The following is an 18,483-nucleotide window of genomic DNA, read 5'->3' as shown; positions in this document are numbered from 1 at the left end:
ACCTTTGAATTAAATTTAATAGCCAATATTTAAAGATGATATTTGAATCTTGACTTTTGATTTTTTTTTTTAATATTTGACCTTTGATTTCAATCCAAAGATCAAAATGCTTAACAAAGTGGAAAGCAATTTTAGAGGATCTCTATTAATTATTTAAAAAGTATTTAAATTAATATGTTCTCATATCTTTTCAGTAGGGGAGAAAACTTGACATTTTCTACTATTTTGGCCTTTTGGGCTTAAGTTACTTACAAGTTACAAAGCAGGTTAATATAACTACAAGGTCAATTTTTCAAATTAACTTGCTAATTAAGTCAATCAAAATTGTAGTGTTAATAACACTACTCCAACGTTCACTATTAACTGCTTATATAAGGGCAAACATATAATCATCATTACTTCATTAGATGTTTGTATCATAAAAAAAGTATGTACGGGACAAGAAGCTAAAGCCTACATGTCCATATAGAGTTTAAAAAGTTAACTAGAATCATAATAAAATTTAGTCATACACAACACATATATAGTGTAGATCGAAGCATAATTAAAATGGTTATATACTTAAAGGGGTGTTTGGTATGATGGAATGGAAATGGGAGAAAGGGAATGAGAAAGATTTCCCTTGTTTGTTTGCGACGAAGAAAGGGAATGAGAAAGGAAAAAGGGAATCAATTCCATTCTCTCCATTCTCTACAAATCGTAGAGAATGGGTGAGAATGAAAAAAAATTATTATTATTATTTTTTGAAGATGTTATATGTAATAAATGTATTATTATTTAAAATTTTATTTTTTATATATATTTATTCTATGTGGGTACCAAACAACGGAATCTATTCTCTTTCCAAATACTCATTCTCTTTCTCACTATTTCCATTCTCTATTACATTTCCATTCTCTATGATTCCCTACTACCAAACACCCCCTTATATACGACTATAATATCGTGTGTACAAAACTACAAAGCATTTCAATATGAGAAATATGCGTTAAAGTTGAAAGGAGTGTATCTATGTGTATTTCTTTAGAAATTTGATTATCAATTGAGAGAATAAGTGTCATATCGACACATGCAAATTGATTTTCTAGTAATATATATATATATATATATATATAATATAATTACCAAATCATATAAGCATAATGGCGCGCAATTTACGGTTATTATTTTGTTGAGTAGTACTTGTTGAACATGTTAGTTAATTAAACCGCAATATTGTATGCGGGAGTACATCTTCTGTAAATTAAAAATGCAATGATATCAGTCATATCACTCATGTTGTTGATCGAATGCATGATATATGTTTACTTCGGTTTGATCGATGGTCATGAAATGTACGTTGTTTGTTATTCAATGAGGAATTACTTAACATTACTCTTCGGTAGTTATGGCTTTAAGATTTTTTATTATCATCATTAAAAGCCGGCTTTAAATAAGCTAGCTATGGGTGTTTTGTAACCAAGGTCATGAAAATCAATGGCCAATATAACATCTTTGCATAGACTTATGTTTATGCAAGAAAGAATAACTTATTTTTTTCTTTCTTTCTTTTGTGATTTCAATCTGTCACCAGTTAAATATATAATAAAACCCATATAAAGTAGAGTATATATTATCTGCATAAATTTTGATATAAAATGTAATCGACTTAAATTGATTTGATGTTTGATCAGGAACTAATTAATAGAATAATAGATAGGTTTTGAAATAGAAAAACAAAAATGAAAAGAAAAGTGATACACATCATGTATCCGAAATGCTTGTAAATCCTACTTAAAAATTGATGTCTAACGAACCAATACTGTCGGTAGTCGGTACTATTGGCAAGTCATTTCCTACTTGAGTAATTAAGACGGTCCATTTGGTTTTCTATATGAAGTTATCACGATTGAACAAGACTTATCTTTTTTTCGTGTCATATCATATCAAATCAAACTAAAACGAATATAGCAAACCATATGTACTGAATTTATGTGCTAAATAAGATCAAATCGAGGATGATTTCAAGAAAATATATCGGTATTGAACTTAATTAATTATATTAAAGTTTACTTAAGAGAGTCCGAAACTAACTGTTCTACCAATCGATTGTCATAATTTTGACAATACTATATTTTTTCTTTCATGTTTAAATAACTTTATCTCTTATATATAGCGAGATTTTGTGATTCATAAAAAAAATTTGTTGTGGCATCATTGAATTTAAAATGCCCGTGTTCATTTGAGGTTCTAACTTTATCAAGCTGAATATAGATAAATAAAAAAAGCCCGAACATATAACAAGTCGAATTTAAGTCTCTAAGAACTTGATTAATTTGAATTATCATCAAGGTTTTAAATCGACCATATATTCTTTATGTGCATGTCAATATCTTTGCTCGGCCGGGATCGTATGCTACCATATGAACTTGGGTAGCATATGGTCCCATATGAACCTGGTAGATGTATGATATGTTATATTATGATTTAACTAGTAAAAAGTTATAGTAATTTTTTAAAGACAGAAAGGATAACTTAGTAACATTCTCGATTTTGGTGCGTCCATCCTAGGTTTCGATTTTACTGGACGTTGTACGTATAGGTTTGCTCTCCTGATCTTAGTGGGTATAGCATAGCTAATGTTTCGTCATGAAATTTGCATTTGAAAGTATTTGATCTATCGTCTTGTGTTTTACGTATGTCATTACTTTTGGTTTTTGACCATTTAAGTTTATTGATTGTCTTTTAGAAAGAAGTTACATTATGAATGTTTGTTATAAAGACCATGTGCGAGATTTATGGTTGTTCAATAATCAAGTACAATCAAGTACTAACACATATTGATGTAGTCAATAGCTTCATAAAAAGATTGGTATCGCATTCTGTCAATGAAGACTTGGTTTTGAGATATAAGTATGGGAAAATTCTATAAAAAGGTAACCTACTTACATGGAATTTCTATTAAAGGTAACCTATTTTGTTTTCGTCTATTTAAAGGATCTTATTTTCAAAAAATTCTTAATAAAGAGTATATCGTTAGTTTTTGACAGACGAAGCTCGTTAAAGGCCATGTCACCGATGCCACGTCATCAGTTTTGATGACGTGACACTTGACTTTGACCGACTCATATGTATATCGAAATTAGGCGGGTCAAAGTCAAGTGCCACGTCATCAAAACTGATGATGTGACATCGGTGACGTGGCACTTAACGAGCTCCGTCTGTCAAAAACTAACGATATACCCTTTATTATGAATTTTTTGAAAATATGATCCTTTAAATAGACGAAAACAAAATAGGTTACCTTTAATAGGAATTTCGTGTAAATAGGTTACCTTTTTATAGAATAAACCCTATAAGTATTACTACTTCAAAAAGTTTGTTGATAACAACATTATGAACTTACAGCAAGCCACCCTTCCACCACGCCGGGCTTGGAAATGGATGACGCCAAGAAAGCCTATGGTGGTCATGCAACCATGAAGAATATCTAACTCTCAATTGTTATAATACAAAACAAAAACCTTGGATAAAATGAAAATCATAGTTTGTGTCGGCATAGTTAACTTTTAACGTGATACCAAATGTTCTTAACTATCTATACCAAACCAATTACCTTTATCATTTAATAATTAAACTTTTGTGGTTTTGTTAAGGAAAAAAAAAAAAGAAAAAGAAAAAAGAAGAAGAAGCCCAACCAATGCCACTAATCTAATACGTGGGTAGAAGCTAACAAAGTAACAAATAGTTGGACTGATTCCATAAAATACCAATAGTTCAGGATTTCAGGAGTTGTATTTTGCCATAAATCCATAATGCCATCTATGAGTATTCTACTTATTTCTATATTGTACGCCTCTTGGACCACCGGCTTAATTGACTAAAAATTTGAACCGGACCGAAGAGAATCGGTCTTACAAGTAACTAACCATCAATTATTAGATTAAATTTTGTTAATCTCTCGACGAAAATAAGTGTTGCCCACTTGCGCCTCATCAACAAAACCTTATTAAAATTACCTGGTTTTAAGAATTAAATTTATTTAATTGTACACATATCTAAATGATTAATGTTGGTGGTGAAACACATATCTAAATAATGACTATCAAAATGCTATTGATAGTAGTGATTAAAAGGTGTAGCTTTCTTGTTAGTGATGATGATCATGAAGACATTAGTTTTAGCAAGCGGTAAAAGTGTGGGATGATTATGGGGGTTGCAATAATAGCATCTTTAGAAATTTAGAATCACAGCCTCGTAGATTCCAAAGATGAAACGAACAATTTTTCAAACAGGTTTAAACTAAAATTAATAAAATTTGTTTGCAACCAAAAGAGCTTTGTTTTAGCGGTATGTAAGTTATTTTAATATATACTAGAATGTTTTAAATATTTTAAAAGATAATTAAATCTAAATAGCTATAAATGGTAAACAAGAATGTATTATGCTACTAGTTACATTAAAAACGAAATTAATCATATATAAAATAGAATTAAATTAAATAAATATAAATTAGAATCAAGCAAATGTAGTGGGTGGGAACCAAACTCGTCAACTATCCCAAAACTTTTATTATTAAAACACATGTATCATCTATCTTCCCTTTCTTGTGGGGTTTCCCAAATGCACACATAAAAGCATCCCAAAGTCGAGTTTGCCACTTTTCATTTCAACCAAAGTTGGTATACATCATTCTCCCTTTTCTTATAACCATAATAATAATAATAATAATATCACACACACACACACACAAAAAGATATGGCAATACTTGATCAAAATGAAGAAGAAAAAGAAGTCGAATTTGATAAGATGGCCATTATTGTTCCAACTACACTTGCCACCATTGAATCCTTAACTTTCCCACTTGTAATCGATTCTTCTTATTATTGCATACATGATCATATTAGTCTATGTTCTTTTATATGTCAAATGAGCTAATTGGTGCAGTGTATGCTTATTTGTACAAAGCAGGTTCAAGAAGTTGTTCTTTTAGCTGATTTTCGATGCAAAAGATGTCAAGATAGAGTTGCTGACATAGTTTCCAGATTAGATGGTATATTCTCAATCCTAGTTTTCAGCTCTTTTTATATATATATATATAAAATTTTATTATTTCCAGCAACTCTTAAGCTGTTTTCTTGAAGGGCAACATAAGTTATGACCCATCAACTAAAAGGTTTTTTGGTTCACATAACATTTGAGACAACTAGCCTACAATAAAAACTGATCGTAACATATAGTAATTTGGGTCTTTCCAAAAGTAATACTCAGCTCGTAGTATTTTTACTCCTTTTTTTTTTTTTTTTTTTTTACGATTGCCTAAAACTTTTATATACATGATTGGCGTCTATACTTTTGTGAGCATTTCTTGAGATTCCGATGGCCTAACCTTTCCGTGGCCAAAATGGCCGTTAAAAGAGACTTGTTCAATCCCCATAATTATTTTTCTAGAAGTAAAGAGCCGTTGTTAAAAGGGAATCCAACTATGTGCAAGATTTTTCATAGTGGGCCTACAAATGACATCGATTCTCGAGTCATAAAAGCATTTATACTCTATATTTTTGTGTAGTATTATTTTTTTATTTTATCTATTCTTCTTTGGTCTAATAAAGTGTGAGAAATGTATTGACAATCGTACATTCAACATTGGATACCCTTGAAATGATTTTAAGTTGGTCCCATTTGATGCAATTTACTTGCATAGTTACATCATTTCACATTGGATGAAAATTGATAAAGGATTGATGATGACGGTTTAAAAATTAAAAGAAATTAGATGTATCTATTAGCCTAGAGTTTTCATTTTAATTTGAAGTTGCTTTTACTTGATGCCAATAACTTTATCTTGACAATGCTTATGAACTTCTTGTTAACATACATTAACTTATTGCTGTCAAACTAATTGAATATTCAATATTTATTACCAATTTAATGTATATGAGTGAGCGAAAAATTATTGCAACGATTTAAAGTATTGTCATGACGATTTTTGTCTCGTATGCCACAAACTAAACTGCGACAAATTCCTACTCTTTAATTAAAATCTCCAATGATATATAGGTGAGGCAGAGTCAATGGAGATCAGTTTGAAGGAGAAGAAGGTAACGATTACGTTGAGTCGTAGACATCCCAAAGTGCTTAAAATGCTTGAAAACGAACTACAATCTGTTACAATGTACAAAAGCCCGGCTAACAAGTGTTCTATAGTTAGAAAGATGTTTCACTCTTCGTGTGGTTGATTTGTGTATAGATATATTTATTTTCCTTTACTAACATATGGGCAGGAAAACCATTGTTGTTGTATATATGAAACTAGGTTATACCGAACGATTTGACATCAAAAAATTAATAATTAAAAGTGGTATTGTTATTATTTGTGGACTTTTAAGTACTAATGTGATGAATGTGAATGTGACAAGTGATTCTAAGATAGTAAAGTGATTATATATAAACTAGGTGAAACCCGTGCTTTTTACCGGTCTATATTAATTTCTAGCTGATTTATCGTAAATGCAATATAGTAAACCATTTATAACTTCAAATGAATAGTTATATATAAGATAAAATAAATGTCAACATAGATTACACAATATAAAAGGTCCACAAAACTAAAAGTATCAGATCTTATTTACAATTGAAAGGTTACAATTTGATTAAACAAAGATTAAATAAACAATTGTATAATATGAATATAAATAATAAAGACAATCATCAATAAAGCTATAATATGACAATTTGTCAACGTAGATTCTTACACATTGGCTGATGGATATAGAGTCTCTAATGCGTACTGAAGTTGTAGCTACTTGTAAATCTATGTATACAAATGCCACCAATGATCCCTCCATTCTTTTTATTTTTCTTTCAATCAGTATCCTTCTTTTTAAAAAAAATCATAAACGATAATAGACTTGTATCAAAATCCACACCTGCAGCAACAACGCCCACATGCAATTTGCTATTCATTTGTCAATAATATTAACTCAAACTCTACATACGAATCTTGAAAATCTAGAGCGATAACTGGAACTTACATTAAGTGGCCAATGTTTACATAAGAGAGTTTAAATTTGAGAATGTGACCTACAAAAGAAGGCTTTTGTACTTATTAGTTCCTTTTATCATGCATGATTTAGAAGGTCCAACATGCTATATCGTGCTAGAATGGAAACCAGTGATTCAAAAACCTACATAAAATGCTAGAGACGTCTACTTAGTTTGAAATGCATGTTATAAATCCATAAAACATGGCAATTTCAGCCAATTACTTACATATGGGTTGACCTGGATTGTATTTTATCTTGAATAGATTAAATAAACATAACTATTTGTAAGTAGATTTGGTCTAAGAAGTTTGAGTATACATTTAATGAATATAATCCTCTGAATATTCTATTCTACTACTGGGATCACTATTGTAAACAATATTACGTTTATAAATTTACTTGGTTGGTTTTCTTAACTATATTTATCTTTAATGGGTTCCCAACTCAGCCCACACGAACCCGGTTTGTTTTGACCCATATTAAAGTTACCTAGTTACCCAAACCCAAATAATATCTACATATAAGTAAATAAAAAGAACACCAAGATTATGCTTTGTACCTTTTTTTATTGATGGATATGGCTTTCTTAGACTTGGAATAGTCAACCCGAGGTCTTCCGATTTAGCCACATTATGAAAATATGCATCTCCTTATTCATCTTTCTTTTACGCTTCATTTTAATTAAGTATTTCTTGTAGAGCTTATCAAGCAACACTGCTGCAGACATCAAAGACCTTTCACCAGCCAACACTGAATCTGTTAATACTGTTGCCAACAACCTCGCATATAACCTTGGTCTGCACCTTAAATCCTAGTAGGTCCAAGCAAGAAGATTAGGATGCTAGTTGCGTCCCACCTGCCACCCTATCTACCTACAAAAACTTAAAAACTTTCCTATTAGACATTATACCCATTCCGTTTGTCACATAGAAATCTGCATGATCTTTAAAGTAACCATTTTTTCTAGTCATTTTATTAAATGTCAAGTGATATACGAAGAACCAAATAGTCTAAACACTTTGTTAAATGCCAAATATTGCAACGAACTATCCATAATATGGAGGGAATATTTGAATCTTGGTAAGCCGTTTTTGTTTCTTGAAATTCCATGATCCAGAAGAAGAATTATCAAGCCAGTAAGCAACAACGTTTGACACAATACTTTAGTAAAACCATGTGTTTAATCAAAGGTTGCAAATTGTTTCACGTACTTGATAACATGTAACAAATTCAAGATAACGTAATTATCTACATATGAAGATCCATGATCTAGTTAACTGTAAACCATTATGAACTTCGGGGCCTTCACATTATAATTATTTGGTGACACTATAGATAATAATTTTGACTCATGTACTTATCAATTGGACAACTCAGGTTTTTAAGTTATCTCTAACGCTTCACAAAAATAAATTAATTGAAAAAAGGTTTTTATATAAAAATAAGACAAATGGGTAAAACGGGTTGAAAGTTGCTGAAAAAGCACTTTTGATGCATAAAATAAGATTATCAATCAAAACTTATAGCATTTGCATCATATTTGGCACACTAACTTTTTATATAGAGTATTTTTTAAACAAAAAGCGGAATACTCAGCCCATACGTCCCTCCCGCTTTGCCGCCTTCTAGTTGACATGGAGCATTTTTAAATCAAAAAACGTACATTTAAAATGAACAGCTTGTAGAATGGTGAGTACCTCAACGGCTCAACCAAAGGCTTGTGGAATGCTGAGTATTAAAAATGAACAGCTTGCTATCCCTTTCATGAACCAAATTAGCAACCCGAGATCCCACATTCCCCAAGCCCTACAAAAGCAAAAGTCGCTTCTTGTCAACATGATAAAATTCCCGGATGATACTTTCTTTCTGTATGGTCAAAAAGACAAAATCAGTAACATATATTAGAGTGGTGAACCTTCCTGACGACTGTTAATAAACAACAACTTGTAGAGTATGGGGTGAATTATACCACAACTTGTAGATAATCAACAACGAAGATTATTATCAAATATCACCGCAACGCGATTAGAGTTGTGGGCCATGACAACCGTTTATAAATAACTTGTAGAATATAGGGTAAAATATACCACGACGACAATTAGAGTTTTGGACCTTTCTGACGACTGTTAATACATAACTAGTAAAATATGGGGTGAGTTATACCACATCTTGTAAAAAGTCAACAATGAAGACTATCGCCATATACTACACCTTCTTTTTTTATGGCTATAAATTTTATTGATAAATATGCTTCGGCAAGGTGCCGAATACTGGATCATTTCCTATCTTGCTGTCTGGAATCTAGACTAAGGAGATAAGTACATAAATCTAAAGGGACCTATCTACAATCACGCTGTAACGATGACAATAAAGCATAAAGGCAATCTTAGTTTATTATTCCACAAAAAAGTGTGTTAATTTTAATTCATGAGAAGAAGAGATGCATTGAAAGCTTACATTATTGATCTGAAACAACTTGTATTACTTACCAAGATCATTTAATGGTTTCTTTAGGACCTCCATAGAAACTAAAAAGTATGACCATATATTAGAACAACCAGTATTGCGTGCTTACTAAGAGCCTTGGCGATTTTTATATGCAATTCATAACAAATCCAAACCAATATGAAGTACTTAATAACAAACGTATTAGAACAGCTATTATTGTCTCATTGTATGTTGATCAAAACTTACAAAAATGTTATAGCATACCTTGCAGTCACTGCTAACTTTAGGTGGTGTTATCCTAAATAGCGCTAAGAGCTTTTAATAACACCAAAACCTTCAATTAACATGATTTTCTAAGTAGTTAAGAACTGGTATTTCGGTGTTTCGTTCAAGGACCGGTATACGAAATTTCGGTATTTCGGATGGTATTTCGGTGGTATTCCGGTAATTAATATTATTAATATTATATTATATATAATTATATATATATAGATGTATATACATAAATAATAAGAAAAAGATGAAACCTGGAAGTGCTGAAGCACTGAAACAGAAAACAGATTGCTGTAAACACAAAACAGATTGCTGAAAAACAGAAAACATATTCAGATTGCTGAAAACAGAATTCAAATTACTGAAATACAGACTTCAGAAAGCAGAAAACAGAATACAGAATTCTGAAAGCAGAAAACAGAAAACTGAAAACAGATTTCTGAAAGCAGAAAACAGAAAACTGAAAACAGAATTCTGAAAGCAGAAAACGGAAAATAGAATGTCTACATGAAACGAAAAAGCAGAATCCTAAAAGCAGAAAACAGAATGTCTACATGAAACAGGTTTAGGTTGTTTTATTTGGGTGGGTTTCTTTACTCACGTGTTTAATTGATAATGGGCCATAAAAAAGAAAAAAAGAACCTGAATGTCATTAAATTAGGCCCAAAAAAAAAAACGGTAAAACCATCGAAAATACCGAAATAGAAAAGGTCAAATTTCGGTCAATACCACCGGTTTTCCCAGAAACGAAAACGAAACCGGTATATGAAACCGAAATTGTGTCAACCATCCGAAATCTGGTATACCACCGAAATTGATAACATAGATGATTTTAACTACGGAAATTAACAAAAATAACCTACAGTTGCATTATATGGCTTATTATAAGGAATCAGGTTCCTAGAAGTTATTTTTAATACAACACAAATGGGATCGATCTTTTTTTTTCGTATCCCTACTCCTAAATGTGATCTCCATATGAGGTAAGGTCACTCTATCGATCTTCCTAGAAGCAATTAAGCCAATACATAGGATTGTAAGTCTGCCATAACATCAAGTTTAATGCTAAGGACCTGTTCATTAATAAGCAAATATCATCTTTTTTATTTCATCAACAGAGCAACTATTCCCAATCATCAATTATGACCATATCCATTTTCAGCTCACACGTTAACTATAGATGAAATGATATTGATAAAGAAGCAACAAAGTAATCATTCCCTTTACTGTTACAAACATAAAGTATAGTACATTCAACAAAAAAAAATAGATAACACAATTAAAGTATAATACAATCACCACCAAATCTTATACCGGAACCCATCAAAAACCCATTCAAGTAATATACATACTCAATATATGAAGTATAAAGTTATACAACACATTTATGTTATAGAACCCACCAAAAAACAATTACCAAATCTTATACGGGAACTAAAAGAATTTCAATTATAAAAATCACATAAAAACCACATACATCGAACCCTGCAAGATATACAAATATTCATGATTTATATGTCCAAAACACAATTATAATCAAATATGATTTATATCTACAGAACTCATACCGAAATCCCATAGACGGTATAAAATAAACAACATATAGTTACCCTTGTCAACATGATTGATTAAACTAAAATACAATAAAAGGATCATGATTTATATCTCGAAAAAACCATTTTAATCAAATGTGATTTATATTTTCAAAACCCATACATACATATAGCTATTTACATGATTTCTATTCACAAACGTTCAAAAAAAACATTGATTAAACTAAAATACAATTATTAAAGAATCGAAAATTGTTACCTGGGATAGTTGTTGATTTAGTGATGCTATTAGTTGGTATAAAAAAAACCCTGCGTTTTTGATATAGGTATAGGGGGATTTAGCCATTATTTTAAAACCCTAAATCCCTTAAGTTTAGGGATTTTTAGTTATCTGCAGGATGGAAATCAGGAAGAGATTTGGGGAGTAAAGATTTGAGGAGAGATGAATAAATTGAAAAGAGAAAAGGAGATAAAGGGTTGTAACCGATGGGATCCGGCTGTGAACTGTGTTTAAAGATAAAAGACATCTGAACGACCGTTTATTAATAGTGAGTTTGATAATTTTAAACAAAATCTTCAGTGGCTCAACTGGTAAATACACGCAGTGACTAAACCGAAGCTCGCGGGTTCGAATCCCGAAATTTTTTTTCTTTTAATGAAAAAGGGTACATCTATGGCTTTCATGCTTATATGGATCGTACACATCAGCACGTAAAAGGCTGATGTGGCTAGGATCGCCACATCAGAAATTGCTAACATGGCGGGTTAGGAGACCGCCAAGTAAGCGCTTTTAGATATAGATATAGATATAGATATAGATATAGATAAATCAAAAGTAAGGATACGTCTTTTATTATTTTGATTACCAATAAGCCAATGAAGCACACCATTGAAAAAGGTAGCAGCTTTGGTGGTAGGCATACAAGGCTGTGATCCAAGAAATTTCCAAACTTTTGTTTTCAAGCTTAAAACATGAATATTAGTCACGGACTTTAAATATATCCCTAACACAATCTTGTAATCGTCAGTAGATAAATCATAACCAAAACCCCAAAATGATATAACGATAGCCAACGCGTCGGACATATGAGAAATAGGAGATGCTTCCTGTATCTTGATTACCTCCCTAGTGAACGGATTGGCTACATAAAGATGACAAGGGGACGACGAGATGCATACAAGGCCATTACAAGAACCAACAAGAATAGTTCGATAGGGATGTTCGATGTTGTACGTTATTCTATGATCGTCCTGTTTGGGGTTGTTAGATATATGAACCCTTTTAGTAGTAGTGTTGTGATTATTATTATTAATATTATGGTTAAGAAGAAGCCTAGTAAAATTATTAAGAGGGGAGATAATTAAAAATCGCCATAACTTACAAACACTTGTACAACGAAGAACGTCTTTCACATCTAATCTTACTAGTATCTGCTGCACCAAGATATCACGACCAAGCTTTGACATTATTATTGAAACCATCATGTTAACTTTGCAATCGATGTATGTATATGTGTGTGTATATATATATATATGAAAATAAATTACAATGAAGAAAGGGGAACCTTATAACATCGTGACATCGTCTGCGATATCAATGGGGGGAGACTTTAATCAGAAATGAGAATGACTTTTTAATTACCCTTTTTGAACCGGAAGTCCAAAACCAATCGGCCCACCATTTCTTGGACAAGTTCGGCCCACTAAAAGTCCAGTTCTGAGCCATGTAAATTTTCAATGAGCCCAACCTAAAATTATAACCCAGGTTGTTTATTTATTTCCCCCTAACTTACTTCAAAATCTGGTTAGAAACTGAGAATAGAAAGAGAAATTGCATAATACTCGTATTATTATTTTTCTCGCTTCAACCTTAACTATCGATTATGTCATACGTCAGCATATTCATTGACCTATAAAATTAGTTATATTTATTAATTTTCAAAATTCTGGTAAATGTATATGATAAGTTGAAGGAAAATATGAAAAGAGAAATAAAAGTTTAACATGAGTCAATTAATTAATTAATATAGATGAATGATGTGAATTGGCTTACTTCTAGTACCAATATTTATTTATTTTTTCTTTTAAGTATATATCAACTATTCAAGTCATTTTTTTTGATTTTTTTTAGCACAATAAAACTTATAATAATTAATCCTACATTGTCAATTTTTATAACTCACAACCCTAATGTAGGGGTGATTAGATGAGGCCTTTTTTTCCAATTTAAATAAACTTTATGTACAGTTTAAGAAAAAAAAAAATTTTAAAGTTAAATTCTATTTTTTTTTTTTTTTTTATAAATTCTATTTTTTTTATAACTCAAAGAAAATTCAAGTACATGTGTAGGATCATACGAGCCCAGATAAGTTGTTATTTCATTTTGCCAACAAATATTATTAAGAGAACGCCAGCCAAATTAAAGGTAGTCGCTCGGCCTTCAATTCATTTGTTGTTGTGTAAATGTGTTTTTTAATCAATTATATATGGACTTACGGTGATGATGAATTTGAGATATGTTTTATTTTTGACGATGAAATGCAGGATGCATGCCGACACTCATGGCTAATTATATACCCGAATTACTAGCTAGCAGTAAGAATTGGTTGAAAAGATAATCACGCTCCCAATATAATAATATATATAGAATCTACAACAACATGTCATGTATCGCAAAGCGGTGCAACCAAGCTCTCTTTATTGACCAATTTCACCTAACAATTGGATCGACCGAGTTCTATACTTTGTATCAGCACACAACATTTCATATATGGACCCACTTGCAACTGGTAAACGCTATTATAACATACTTTTAAACACAACCATTAAAGTGTTTTTTTGTAATTTTTCTTGATTGATGATTGATGTGGACCATGTGGTTCACCGCCCAACGTATCTTGCCCAATAATGGCAAATCAAGTCAAAAGCCCATAGATGATAGAATTGCCCACTTGAGAGTTGAGACGAGCATTAAGCCCAAATGTGCTCGACCCATGCATGGAAACAAGCTAATTATTTTTTAATTAATATACTCCGTAGCATAGAAAACAAATGGGTTGGACGTACAGCCAGGTTCTGTAAATAATGATTTAAATTAATTTAATAATTTCACTTAAACAAACAAGTGGACGTGTACGGTTGAACCGAATATATATAACATGGATCGATGTGTATACTAATTTGATGTTTTAGGCCATAAAACCGGTGATAATGTGATATGATAACTGACCACGTTGGCAGAATTTCATAACATTATAACACTGTTTCGTGTATATATGTGTGTTAGGGTGTACGTATGTGATTGTAAGTAAGCTTAATTAAAATTGTTTACTGTTTATAATTACACTAATTGTCAAACTAGCAATGTCAACTACACAACTAACTTTGTGAACTCAAAGACTTCAACCATTTTCATGCAAATTAAATTCAATACAAAACACACAAATTGTTATGTATCAAATAATCGCAGAAACTTACCCTAGAAAATTCCGAGTATAGTTAATGCAAGTTTAACAATAGTTAATCATTTTTGCCATTTAAAACAGTATCTACATCTTGCAGTTGTATTATGTGCATAAAAATCTATACATTCGTTGTAGATGACAAAATTTTGTTGTAATATCACTTCCCATAGTTAATGAACAAGATAGTTCCCCGCTCAAAACACTATCATACCGAACAAGATTTTAAATAATTCAATCAATTTTTCATTTTTAGTTCGAATTAGATGAAAATAAAAATGATATCTGTGTAAAATCAAATTCCGAGTACACTCAATTCACAGTTTGAACCAAGATTATGTATGCAAAAACTATAGAAATACGAGTAATAATAGATTAGCTAGACAATTATTTTACTAAGCAAAAGTTTTACAACTAACTTACAAGTTACAAAGACTAATGAGTATTTATACTCACTTATATGAAAACATAAGGAATCGACTAATTAACCTACAAATATATATTCAATCATTATTAAACATGGATACAAATCCCAACATATATATCATACCTTATTAAAAACATTGTAAACAAAGTCTATGACATCCAAATAAAATTGGTTAGTTTCAGGTAACTCTGGAAACCAAAAAAAATCATGAAACATGTTTGGGTATTCGACTAATTGTGCTTGTTTTCCAGAATGTATCAGCCACTCATAGTACTTTTTTTGCCAGTCATGTAGAATATCAAACCCAGACACAACCACCAAGGTTTCTGGAAAGTCGCTTAATTTTGCTATGTCCACCGCCTGTGGGCCACTTACATTGATGCTTGGATGATCACGGTTGCAGCCTTCACCTCGGGTCAAGTATGCATCCCAAAACCAATCTGTCCTCTTTGTTGTCAACATAGGCACCCGCCCGTCAAGTTGTTTTTCAGAATTTGTTCGCTTCTCTCCACCAAAGAACGGATGGATTGCCAATAAGCCTATCACCTTTAAACATATTGAACAAGTTAAGTTTCTGTTTGGACAAGCATCTGAGTAACAGTGTCACTAAAAATAAGAGAGAAATGTCACAAAGTAAAACAAATTCTCCGAGGTTTCTTTTTGGTGGAATGAAATTTGAACAAAATTATAACTTTATTTGATCACATAAAGTTTAATTTTACGGTTGTAATGGTCATGATGGTTAATTAAAAGCAGTTCTATCTGATAAAATAAAGTTTTAATTTTAAAATGGCTTTTACTAATGACGACACTCTATAGTCTGTCATTAACGTACGTGTGGTTAGACACCCGGACTTTTGTCCAAGAGGTCACAGGTTCGATACTCTCAGCCTGTGATTGCCCGCCAGGATTTTGTCCTAGTTTTCGTGGAGCTTTTGCCGGGTGGGGCGGGTGGGGGAGGGGATCGGATAGGTTCACGGTATCCAATTCGGATACTCGTGATCCGGCCCTTGCTGTTCTAAAAAATAAAATAAAAATGGGTTAGACTATTTTTATCATAAAATTCAGGCGCTAATTAAGTTTTTGATTTGAATAGTACAAATTAATTAACTAATTATCAAAATGACCATTATATCTATATATATATACCTTGAGTTGTTTGAATTTGGTCTGGCAGGCTCTTTGAGCAACATGATGAGCTATGTTTCCGCCAGCACTATCTCCAGCAACAAAACAACGTGAAAAATTCGCATTTTGTAGTAAACATATTGATCTATTCTCTTCGTCGTCCAAAAACTTCAACACATCAATTCCATCATCATATTGTGCAGGATACGGGTGTTCAGGTGCAAGACGATAATCAACAGAAATAATAATGGCAGGCAATTTTCTAGCAAAGTTGCGACACGTTTCATCGTATAATTTCACGTTAGGGGCAAGGAAGGCAAATCCACCACCGTGAAAAAACACAATCAACGGGAGATCTTCAATAGCATGTTCTATAGGGATGTATACGCGAAACCAAATATTTAGGTTTGGATTCACGACCACGTCGTATGTCTTGAGACCGTCAATAGGTTTCAATGTAGGCGGGATCTTGGTTTGGAAAAGGTTCATAAGTATGCGGTTCACCGTGCCATTTGCACGGCAAGCTAGGTCGATTGCGAAGGCTAGAACACGAAGGTGAATTCTTGTTCTCCATGGCAATGAGAGTGAGTTGTTGGGAGTTTTTGCTACAATTTCCATTATATTTAAGATGAGAGGGAAAAATGATAATTAAGTTTGCTGCGAGTAACTATTCAACATTTGTCACGTATTTATAATGCAAAATAAAGGTTTTTTTTTTTTTTTTTTTTTGACCTTTGCTAAATATAGTATATTACACATGATCAATTCCTTTGTTAGAAATATGTGCTTTTCAAAGTGGAACTCATGATATAGACTAGATTACTATGCATGCTGCTAAATTTTTCCTTTTTTAGTGTTCAACTTTTGGGCTATACAGAATCAAACATGAAAAAACTTTACATAATCATCACTTTAAGTAATAGAACGCATTTAATTAGAAAGAACTAAAATTTGAAAGTTTTAGGCATTTATCAATTAATTTGTGCTAGAAAAATTACAGGTACTGATAAATGTTATTATCAATCCCAGATGATAACCAAAGTAGCGTAAATGAGTGGATTCATGGTAAGTTCCTCATACCAAAATAAATGGTTAATGATACATTCAACCAATGAACTATGACTTAATTATTCTATATTCGTCCACTTGAAGTAACGTCGAATTTTGAATTCAAGTAATAACATTCTTGAATAATCAAAACTATTTTTTTTCCCAACAACGAGTTAGTAATTGGTTAGCATTCAAGACAACAAAATGACATCTAATTGGATAATATGTGAAGCTCAAACCATGCATGTCTTGGATGAAAGTCAAGACTCTCGAAAACCCTCCAATAATCCACTCCTATAAATGTATATATATAGATAGTGAGATTTGAAGTTTTCATCGAGAAATGCTCCTCTCTTTCAAGAGACTGTTTATGTTCTTTTGTTTCATGAGTCTTAAACCCCCCAAACGAAGTTTTAAGAAGTCCCACCTCATCATCCGAATCTATATATATAGGAATATTCTATATACTAATTCAAGTTAATAATTAAATGCTTTATAGAGAAAAGAACACGTCTTTCTTGACCAATGTATATCAAAATTTATGGTACGGGGTCAACGGAATATATAAAGGAGTTGGAAGCTAAATGCATCAAGGAATAATTTGGATTTGATGGGTAACGATACATAAATGGTGATTGTTTCATACCATACGGGCTCCTCGGTCCCTTATCCATATGGCTCCGTCATGATGGTAATTAAGCTGATAGTATTAAGATACAAGTTAATATGTATTGTCTATTTAATTTCTTCTACTAAAATAACAAAGTCATGACGCATTTCAAACTAACAATTAAACCTCACCATATATATAAATCGCTTGCGAGTATCATTACTAGCTGGTAGACACAAATCTATTAATTAACCGGGTCTCGAATACCACATAAAATCACTCCCAAAAAAATCCCCGAAGGCGTTAAACGTTAGAATGATTGATATGTTAATTAGTTTGTTTTTCGAAATTTCATTAATATGTTATAGTTAATTAGTAACCGAAGCTATAGAAAGTAAGATATAAAAGTCTATATTCTTGACTAAATTTTATATCATGTACTAAATAGATTTGGAATATATATCCAAAAGTCTACGATACAGCTACATCACTTTTATAAGTTTGTCT

The 18,483-nt window shown here is 31.7% G+C and overlaps 2 protein-coding genes and 1 long non-coding RNA gene across 10 annotated transcripts; 1 reads left to right on the top strand and 2 right to left on the bottom strand.

Moving 5' to 3' along the window:
• The first annotated feature begins 4,592 nt into the window (after positions 1–4,592).
• LOC122598226 (heavy metal-associated isoprenylated plant protein 45-like) lies at positions 4,593–6,353 on the top strand. 2 transcript variants are annotated; one of them, XM_043770829.1, is made up of 3 exons: positions 4,593–4,846; positions 4,949–5,033; positions 6,041–6,353. In XM_043770829.1, the coding sequence occupies exons 1-3, from the start codon at positions 4,739–4,741 to the stop codon at positions 6,217–6,219; spliced, it is 372 nt and encodes a 123-aa protein (XP_043626764.1). In that variant the 5' UTR covers positions 4,593–4,738; the 3' UTR covers positions 6,220–6,353. The 2 variants fall into 2 exon arrangements, with proteins under 2 accessions (XP_043626764.1, XP_043626765.1); XM_043770830.1 differs by having other exon boundaries at positions 4,599–4,846; positions 4,952–5,033.
• A 224-nt stretch (positions 6,354–6,577) lies between these two features.
• Positions 6,578–11,770, bottom strand: LOC122596410. Of its 7 annotated transcripts, none has more exons than XR_006323320.1 (4): positions 11,560–11,770; positions 8,724–8,892; positions 7,586–7,898; positions 6,578–7,076 (listed from the first exon to the last, which is right to left on the bottom strand). It is a non-coding gene; the product is annotated as an uncharacterized LOC122596410 (long non-coding RNA). The 7 variants fall into 7 exon arrangements; XR_006323322.1 differs by having other exon boundaries at positions 8,724–8,832; XR_006323321.1 differs by lacking the exon at positions 11,560–11,770 and adding an exon at positions 10,002–10,132.
• A 3,474-nt stretch (positions 11,771–15,244) lies between these two features.
• On the bottom strand, positions 15,245–16,953 carry LOC122598463 (probable carboxylesterase 18). The gene is made up of 2 exons (XM_043771057.1): positions 16,338–16,953; positions 15,245–15,734 (listed from the first exon to the last, which is right to left on the bottom strand). Exons 1-2 carry the CDS (start codon positions 16,932–16,934, stop codon positions 15,306–15,308), a joined length of 1,026 nt encoding a protein of 341 aa, XP_043626992.1. The 5' UTR covers positions 16,935–16,953; the 3' UTR covers positions 15,245–15,305.
• Positions 16,954–18,483: the final 1,530 nt, after the last annotated feature.

Source organism: Erigeron canadensis, chromosome 4, assembly GCF_010389155.1.
Source record: "Erigeron canadensis isolate Cc75 chromosome 4, C_canadensis_v1, whole genome shotgun sequence".
Classification (NCBI taxonomy): Eukaryota; Viridiplantae; Streptophyta; class Magnoliopsida; order Asterales; family Asteraceae; genus Erigeron; species Erigeron canadensis.
The sequence above is the reverse complement of the archived record's forward strand: the minus strand, read 5'-3'. Positions and strand labels throughout refer to the sequence as shown.

Bases quoted from the DNA above. Each gene is read 5' to 3' on its own strand.
- LOC122598226 (XM_043770829.1), top strand. From the start codon at position 4,739: ATGGCAATACTTGATCAAAATGAAGAAGAAAAAGAAGTCGAATTTGAT. The intron at 4,847-4,948 runs GTAATCGATTCT...ATTTGTACAAAG, and splicing joins AATCCTTAACTTTCCCACTT to CAGGTTCAAGAAGTTGTTCT. The intron at 5,034-6,040 runs GTATATTCTCAA...AATGATATATAG, and splicing joins CATAGTTTCCAGATTAGATG to GTGAGGCAGAGTCAATGGAG.
- LOC122598463 (XM_043771057.1), bottom strand. From the start codon at position 16,934: ATGGAAATTGTAGCAAAAACTCCCAACAACTCACTCTCATTGCCATGG. The intron at 15,735-16,337 runs GTATATATATAT...ATATGTTTAAAG, and splicing joins CCAAATTCAAACAACTCAAG to GTGATAGGCTTATTGGCAAT.